The sequence below is a fragment of the Pelobates fuscus genome, chromosome 9 (genome assembly GCF_036172605.1).
Source record: "Pelobates fuscus isolate aPelFus1 chromosome 9, aPelFus1.pri, whole genome shotgun sequence".
NCBI classification, from domain to species: domain Eukaryota; kingdom Metazoa; phylum Chordata; class Amphibia; order Anura; family Pelobatidae; genus Pelobates; species Pelobates fuscus.
The window spans coordinates 164013241-164023085 of NC_086325.1; the positions used below are offsets into that span (position 1 = coordinate 164013241).

At 34.7% G+C, this 9845-nt stretch overlaps 1 protein-coding gene across 1 annotated transcript; it reads left to right on the forward strand.

Moving 5' to 3' along the window:
• The first annotated feature begins 1327 nt into the window (after nucleotides 1–1327).
• On the forward strand, nucleotides 1328–9165 carry LOC134573285 (ficolin-1-B-like). Its single transcript, XM_063432943.1, has 9 exons — nucleotides 1328–1477; nucleotides 1945–2058; nucleotides 5033–5086; nucleotides 5818–5853; nucleotides 6081–6116; nucleotides 6476–6603; nucleotides 7338–7467; nucleotides 8062–8196; nucleotides 8544–9165. The coding sequence occupies exons 1-9, from the start codon at nucleotides 1396–1398 to the stop codon at nucleotides 8801–8803; spliced, it is 975 nt and encodes a 324-aa protein (XP_063289013.1). The 5' UTR covers nucleotides 1328–1395; the 3' UTR covers nucleotides 8804–9165.
• Nucleotides 9166–9845: the final 680 nt, after the last annotated feature.

The following is a 9845-nucleotide window of genomic DNA, read 5'->3' on the forward strand; positions in this document are numbered from 1 at the left end:
CACACGTCTCCCACTGCAGGAAACACAGGCAGTGCTATTCTCTGCCAATTGCCAAAATATCTGAGAAAGGAGATTTCTTTTCATTATGGGCCAACATGATCAAACTGGATTGGGTTTTCTAATTAAATAATTTCAGTCTAAAAGCTATTCACTTTGAATTCACTTTGAATTCAAAACAACTTTATAGAATAACTCTGCAAGTAGTCTGTGAACTTGTGAAGTTTAACAATGTAGGCCAATGAAATTTCCCACTTGGGGAGCACTTTGTCCAACTCAGACACTTTATTGAACCATAGCACAGCTCATTGTTGTTGAACAAACCCCGTACCCCAAATGTACTTGAATATAGACATCAAATAAAAAGGTTATGCTGAATATTTCTCCAAACATTATTTTATATTTAATTGCAATTTAGTCATACAAGATGTTGGTAGAAGTACAAATATTGTTAAGAAAGTAAATATTCACAAATATAGACCTGTGTGCTTTAACATAGAAACATAGAATGTGACGGCAGATAAGAGACTTTTGGCCCATCTAGTCTGCCCAGTTTTCTAAATACTTTCATTAGTCCCTGGCCTTATCTTATAGTTAGGATAGCCTTATGCCTATCCCAAGCATGCTTAAACTCCTTCACTATGTTAACCTGTACCACTTCAGCTGGATGTCTATTCCATGCATCCACTACCCTCTCAGTAAAGTAATACTTCCTGATATTGTTTTTAAACCTTTGCCCCTCTAATTTTAGACTATGTCCTCTTGTTGATGTAGTTTTTCTTCTTTTAAATATGGTCTCCTCCTTTACTGTGTTGATTCCCTTTATGTATTTAAATGTTTCTATCATATCCCCCCTGTCTCGTCTTTCCTCCAAGCTTAGTAGCCCTTCTCTGAACTATCTCTAAGGTATCAATATCCTTCTGAAGATACGGTCTCCAGTGCTGCGTACAATACTCCAAGTGAGGTCTCACCAGTGTTCTGTACAATGGCATGAGCACTTCCCTCTTTCTACTGCTAATACCTCTCCCTATACAACCAAGCATTCTGCTAGCATTTCCTGCTGCTCTATTACATTGTCTGCCTACCTTTAAGTCATCTGAAATATTTACCCCTAAATCCCTTTCCTCAGATGATTATTAGATCAAGCTATAGTTCTCTGTTCTTAAAAAATAAAAAATAGCACACAATTTGCCTGTGTAACTCTCAACAGTTAAAAGAGAGAGTGTTTACATACTCACCGCTCCATATGGTGAAATTTGGGTTGCTAAATACCGGAAATTCCGTTATTGGCATACAGTCGTGGCTGCCTATTTAAGGTTAAGGGGCTTGTTGGATTTTACACGGTACATTCTATCTGTTCTGGAGATATCATTAAAATCAGAGACAGGAAGATTCACAATGAGAAGCAGCTCATGGACATCACTAAGTGCCCTCCTATCGCTGGCCACCATGATGTGTTATGCTGAAGAAACCTGTCCAGGTGAGCTCTGAATGACCCCTTACCCTAATCTGTTATTATATTTATTTGCTAAGTGGAGAAAGGCAATAGAAGTTTATTCAAATTTGTCGTGAGCTGTGATGAGCTAACAGCTCATTAAAAATGTAGGACAGAACAACAATATACCGAAAATGGTCCATTTCTATTCAGCACAGGTGTTTTGCTCTAACGTTTTATATCATTTTTCAAAAAGTTTACAAAACTTTAATAATAAAGTTATTTATTTTACTACTGTAACAACTTGACTTCTTTCTGACATGCTCTCCTAAAATTTCCAGAACTTTCCACAAATAAACAATTATGAGGTGGTAGCGAGATCCCACCAATTTATTTTTATATAAAAGTATACATTTAAATCTGTTGTTTCAATGGCTTTATGACGGACCTGTGACCTTGTTGACTGTTTTCACATTATTGGCCCATTCTCGATATATAATTATTTTCTGTAGATGTGAAGCTTATTGGCGTTGGCGAGTCGGACAAGCTGGCCATTTTGCGAGGATGTCCGGGAATTCCTGGAACACAAGGAATGCAGGGAGTGCAAGGACCGGCAGGACCTAAAGGTAATATCAGCTGTATCAAACACGAGCTAATTACTGCTATGATGTTACATAGTTACATAGCTGGTAAGAGACGTGCGTCCATCATGTTCAGCCTTCCTCACATTCATTTTTGTTGTTGATCCTAAAGAAGGCAAAAAAAAACAGTTTGAAGCGCTTCCAATTTAGCAACAAACTAGGAAAGAATTCCTTCTTGACCCCAAATGGCAGTCAGATATCTCCTTGGATCAAGAAGCTATTACCCCACTAATTAAAAATGATATCCCTGTATATTATGTTTTTGCAAGTATTTATCCAATTGCAGTTTAGACATTTGTACATATTCTGATAAAACCACCTCTTGTGATCATTGCATTGAGTCCCTTTCAGCTATGAATTGGTTTTAAAAAAACAAAAATACTGACATATAATGCCATAAATTGACATGCTATATTATAAGGTGACATACTATATTATAAAGTGACATAATATAATATAAAGTGACACACTATATTATAAGGTGACACACTATATTATAAAGTGACACACTATATTATAAGGTGACATACTATATTATAAGGTGACATACTATATTATAAAGTGACATACTATATTATAAGGTGTCATACTATATTATAAAGTGACACACTATATTATAAGGTGACACACTATATTATAAAGTGCCACACTATATTATAAGGTGACATACTATATTATAAGGTGACATACTATATTATGAGGTGTCATACTATATTATAAAGTGACACACTATATTATAAGGTGACACACTATATTATAAAGTGCCACACTATATTATAAGGTGACATACTATATTATAAGGTGACATACTATATTATGAGGTGTCATACTATATTATAAAGTGACATACTATATTATAAAGTGACACACTATATTATAAAGTGACACACTATATTATAAGGTGACACACTATATTATAAAGTGCCACACTATATTATAAGGTGACACACTATATTATAAGGTGACATACTATATTATGAGGTGTCATACTATATTATAAAGTGACATACTATATTATAAAGTGACACACTATATTATAAAGTGACACACTATATTATAAGGTGACACACTATATTATAAAGTGACACACTATATTATAAGGTGACATACTATATTATATGGTGACACATTATATTATAAGGTGACATACTATATTATAAAGTGACACACTATATTATAAGGTGACATACTATATTATAAGGTGACATACTATATTATACGGTGACACATTATATTATAAGGTGACATACTATATTATAAGGTGACATACTATATTATAAGGTGACATACTATATTATACGGTGACACATTATATTATAAGGTGACATACTATATTATAAAGTGACACACTATATTATAAGGTGACATACTATATTATAAGGTGACATACTATATTATACGGTGACACATTATATTATAAGGTGACATACTATATTATAAAGTGACACACTATATTATAAGGTGACATACTATATTATAAAGTGACATACTATATTATAAGGTGACACATTATATTATAAAGTGACATACTATATTATAAGGTGACACATTATATTATAAAGTGACATACTATATTATAAAGTGACACGCAATATTATAAAGTGACACACTATATTATAAAGTGACATACTATATTATAAGGTGACATACTATATTATAAGGTGACATACTATATTATACGGTGACACATTATATTATAAGGTGACATACTATATTATAAAGTGACACACTATATTTTAAGGTGACATACTATATTATAAGGTGACATACTATATTATAAAGTGGCACACTATATTATAAAGTGACATACTATATTATAAAGTGACATACTATATTATAAGGTGACATACTATATTATAAAGTGACATACTATATTATAAGGTGACACACTATATTATAAAGTGACACACTATATTATAAGGTGACACATTATATTATAAAGTGACATACTATATTATAAAGTGACACGCTATATTATAAAGTGACATACTATATTATAAGGTGACATACTATATTATTAAGTGACACTATATTATAAGGTGACATACTATATTATAAAGTGACACACTATATTATAAGGTGACACACTATATTTTAAAGTGACACACTATATTATAAGGTGACATACTATATTATAAGGTGACACATTATATTATAAGGTGACATACTATATTATAAAGTGACACACTATATTATAAGGTGACACACTATATTATAAGGTGACATACTATATTATAAAGTGACACACTATATTATAAAGTGACACACTATATTATAAGGTGACATACTATATTATAAAGTGACACACTATATTATAAAGTGACACACTATATTATAAGGTGACACACTATATTATAAAGTGACATACTATATTATAAGGTGACATACTATATTATAAGGTGACATACTATATTATACGGTGACACATTATATTATAAGGTGACATACTATATTATAAAGTGACACACTATATTATAAGGTGACATACTATATTATAAAGTGACATACTATATTATAAGGTGACACATTATATTATAAAGTGACATACTATATTATAAGGTGACACACTATATTATAAGGTGACACACTATATTATAAAGTGACACACTATATTATAAGGTGACACACTATATTATAAAGTGACACACTATATTATAAGGTGACACACTATATTATAAAGTGATTCACTATATTATAAGGTGACACACTATATTATAAAGTGACACACTATATTATAAAGTGAGAATTTAAGGTAAATTCTAAATGGTTTATAAAATTTAAGGTCAAAATAGCGGAACTGGAACAATTAAAGTCAGCTATGCTTTCAATACAACTACACTGGCCTTGAACTTTAAATTCACTTCAATTCTCACCTTAATAAATAACCTACTACTTACAATGTGAAATGCTCTCAGACACATTGTGTCTTCCTAACCTTTATGACTTGCTATAATTTTAGGGGAAAAAGGCTCGCCTGGAATTCCTGGGAAGATAGGACCCACGGGGGTTAAAGGTAAAGTAACCAGCCATCAATGGGGAGAATACAGAATCACATCATAATTTTAGATTGTAATTTCTATCAGTCAAGGGTCTGTAATATACACATATTGCATGCCTATAATGCTTTATATTCAGACCACCTTGCTCAGCTAATATTATATAATATCATGTATAGTTTAATGCCAGTTAAATACAGAGAGAGAGAGAGAGAGAGAGAGAGAGAGAGAGAGAGAGAAACTTTTAACCTGGAATTGCTCGAATTGCTCCTACCAAACGGACCCTTTTATTTGATAAATATAGTATTTTGTTTCATTCTCATCACGCACCTATTGTTAACATGTCTCTCAGATAAAGCTCAGATTGTGGTTGCAACGTCGACCTAAAGGTGAGGTTCCACAAATTGAGCTTCTTTAACTATCGAAGAAGATAATAATTGAGTTCCATCTAATTTGTGGATATTTTAGAGATATTCAGTCTATCATAGTTTTATTTGGTAACTCCAGCTTCCAGAACCCATACATCCATTTCCCCAGCCAGTTACTGAGCCTGGTCCACACCATTTAAACATGTGATCATATTATATCATTGTAAGTCATGTGATCTACAAATATCACACCGTGTGTCCCAACTCCATGACTGCAGGATGTCCATGTGCGAACTGTAGTCATAATCTGTGATGACATCCTAGATTGATAAGGGTGGAAAGAAAACACAAGATGATTTATAATGATTTTCTATCCACAGGTGATAAAGGGGCCCCAGGTGCCCAAGGGCTAAAAGGTAAGTCAATTTGCAAAAGTATAAAACTCAAAAATCGAATAAAGAAACAATAAATAAATTTGCTGTACAAATATAACATTAGTTCTAAAGCATGACCAGTGGCCAGGCATTGATTAGAGACAGTGATCATTAAAAATGTCAGATGAAAATATTAACATGAATCGTATTTTCTGGTTTGAGTTTCTGCAAAATGTGAAATAAATGTTTGTAAATATTTTTCTGTGCAGGTAACAAGGGAGATCCCGGTGTACCGGCCCCTGGAAGTAAGTTTCACATTTTCTAAACACATTGTAGAATTAAATATAAATCAATTCCTTGTTAGTTATTTTGGGGTTAAAACAAGTACTCAAACCATTGTGCGTAGAGTGAAATATAATATGTGACAGTGTGAAAGATTCAACTGCTGTATTACATGCCTTCCATATTGTACCCATTGTACAGCGCTACGGAGTCTGATGGCGCTATATAAATAATAAAATAATAAAATAATAATAATATTAGGTGCTGTGATACATAGCAAGATTTATTTGTACAATTTGATTGGCTGCATGAAACTGCATCAGGAAGTCAAGTGAGCTAACCGTCCAATCAGCATGATTCTCTCTCTTTCTCTCTCCTCCAGCTGCCCAGAACTGTAAGGAGCTCTTGGACTATGGAGCTTCTCTGAGCGGTTGGTACACAGTATACACAAGCAATGGGCTTCCTCTCACTGTGTATTGTGACATGGAGACTGACGGAGGAGGATGGCTAGTAAGTATAGTTTTTTGGCAAAACCATTGCCAAACAGCACAAAAAGGATATTTAAAAGGGCTGCTCTCATTTAAAATAAATGGTAAACTGGCATTATTTTACTTGCATTTCCTATTATGTACACAATGGGTCTTTGCCTTGATGTGGCATGTGAGCTTACACTCAAATGGCCACTGGATTGATACTAAAAAGACTCCAGTTATTTAAATGTGCATGGGGATTTGGGATAGTGAGCAAGTATTTTTTTTCTTTGGTTGTTATTCTATGTATTGGGGCTGATGTGTACTATGGTCATTGTTGCTGCCAAGGAGTAGAAGGAGTTAGAGCCCAGGGCTGAATTTTATCAAAGCTCAGAAGATATCAATGGCAAAGATATAGTTATGTTTATTTTTAATTATAGAAATAGTTAGTTATGAGTGCGTGGAAAAGCCAACAGGCCAAGCTGGCTAAAGGTTATACATGGAGAGTTTAAGAATGAAGGTTAACACGATTAAAGGAGTAAAATAGTGCTTTAAATATTTTATTTTTACATTTATATTAGGTCATTATTGAGAAGGTCCTGTGACCAATAATATAGACAGATAGCCCTGTACAACTCAGAGACAGATTCCCAAATTCTGATACAGTCAGTGTACAAATTCTGGAACTCAAAAAATCACGATTAAATACATGTGCTCAACGGGGAACTTTGGATTAGTTAAATATAACCCCCTTCCTCCTCTGATTGCTTTTAGGTTTTCCAGAGAAGGATGGATGGGTCGGTGGATTTTTTCCGAGACTGGAATTCCTACAAGCGAGGTTTTGGTCACCAGGCCAGTGAGTTCTGGCTGGGGAACGATCATATTCACCAACTTACATCTACAGGTAATATGTTTCCTATTTCTGCCACTCTTCTACTGTACTTTCTATCGTACTTCTTTCATTCCATTTTGTGAATGGGGAGCTACTGACGCTCAGTGTGGCCTCTGATTAGAACCTCATACTGGAATGGAAGTGAAGGGAAATAGCTGACTGTGCCTGATTGAAGACTTTCAGGTTAAACTCCTACAGGTAAACCAGCGTTCGGGACCTCCTTGCACCATAATAACTCCATTCAGATTACGTATTTATGGTGCCGTGTGATCTTTTCAAAAAAACAAAAAAAATTGCCATTTTTGAAAAAAAATTTGACCCAGCTATTTGCAGTTGGCAATTTACCAAAGCTCGCTGTAGAATATGTACTATCATATAAACTGTTGTATGTAAATAAGAATGCCTGTAATTATATTACCTTCCTCATTCATCAAGTCAGCGTATGAATAACTACATTGTGGTTAATTTCATGCAACGTATAACTGTATATCAGCTTCGTTAAAATTTCAGCTCTGCAAACGTTGCTATCGTTTTAAATAAATATAATGATAAAGTAACCGTAACCAGCTCCTTCCTTTCCCCCCCCCCAAACTTCTGGTCAAGTAGGAACATACGAACTCCGATTTGATCTCACAGATTTTGAAAACCTCCTCACGTACGCTACATACAGCAACTTCAAAATCACTGGGGAAAATCTGAACTACACTCTGAGTTTGGGAAAATTCACAGGAGGGTCAGCAGGTACGGTAGACACATTCCTCTTTAATGAACATGAGGTTTATTTTTCATTATTGCCATAAAATTCTTCTATTTAACATGGAAGAATATTCAGTTCCCAAAAAATCTGTCACTTCAGATTTTTTGATACATTTTATTCTGTTTCATTCTCTAATAACTAAAAACGTTCAATTATAATCCTGCATTGTTTACAAAATACACTTTAGATTACATAAGTAATATGGTGATTATGGTATTATGCATACCTTTTCCTTTTAGGCATTTCTGTCCATCTAATTAGAATGCATAATTTATTTAGTTATCTAGGTGACTGCACTATTGTTACACATTTTCTTCTCTTCCATTTACAGGTGACTCATTTTACAGCCACAGAAACACAGCATTTTCTACTAAAGATAGAGATAATGACCGCCGTGTCGTGGGCAGCTGTGCTAATATTTATAAAGGTGCCTGGTGGTATACAGAGTGTCATGTATCGAACCTGAATGGGCTGTACCTGCGCGGCAATCACAGTAGCTTTGCCAATGGGGTTAACTGGAGGTCAGGCCGAGGATACAATTATTCGTACAAGATTTCTGAATTGAAGATGCGGCCTCAATCCGAGAAGTAACGACGTCCGATAGCCGATTGATGGTTTGGCAAATGAATTACTACTTATAACTGGGTGCTTCAATAACTCCAGCCGTTCTAGTGAGAACACTTCTATTGAAGCCATCTTTAGATATTTGAGTAACCACCTATGGTAGAAGGTTGTTTACTGTGTGAGAATTGTCAGCAATTCAAAGTGAATTAAAACATTTAGGACAAAATCACTGTTTTAAAATAAGTCTCCGAATCATTTCTGTTTTCAGTTTTCTGTTCTGGGCTTTACCTTAGATTTCACCTTGAACGTAGTTTGAATTCCTGGCAAATCTCACGTAACCCCGTCTTTTTCAGTGACCCCCACATTCTATAACTTATAATAACTGCATTCTTCTTTAACTCGGCAAAGAAACCAAATGGATGAGATCATTTTCACTCCAAACTTGAAACTAAAAATAAATATATAGTTATACAAGGAAAGCTTAAACAAACACTCATCTAACTAAGGTCTTTAGTAACAGAACTATTACTTATATTATTTGTTTTTATTTTCCACTTGGCATAACAAATTCTGCCCATATCCCAGTCACTGTCTGTGGATTAAAGCAGAGCCTGTTCCTCTCTACACTGTGTACGTATCACTATATATTTTACTGGCATACGGTGGGTACATAAAGATACACACATTGGCATTTGCCCCCCTTCCATATCTCTCCATTGTTTATCATGTTGAGTGTGTGTGTGTGTGTGTGTGTGATAGATGTTGTGTGCTAGACGTTGATTTAAAATTCTAATTCCAAAATGTGCGTGCGTCCGTGCATGCGCAGTGCTCCCGCGCCACACGCATGCGCACTTATTGTCTACACACGCACACGCCACCAACACACCACGCACAGACGCAGATTCCAACAGTCGCGTGCATGCGTGCAAGATATCAGGACCAGACATACTTCTAAACACGCAGACGTGCGGCAGCAGACAACAATATCTGTATTGCACACGCACCAACGCCATATGTTCCACGCATGTGCGCAAAAAAAGGCTAATAAAACAGCATAAAGCATCCAAAT

Coding starts and splice junctions, on each gene's coding strand:
- LOC134573285 (XM_063432943.1), top strand. CDS start 1,396: ATGAGAAGCAGCTCATGGACATCACTAAGTGCCCTCCTATCGCTGGCC. Junction 5,854..6,080: donor AGGTGCCCAAGGGCTAAAAG/GTAAGTCAATTT, acceptor TTTTCTGTGCAG/GTAACAAGGGAGATCCCGGT. Junction 8,197..8,543: donor ATTCACAGGAGGGTCAGCAG/GTACGGTAGACA, acceptor TTCCATTTACAG/GTGACTCATTTTACAGCCAC.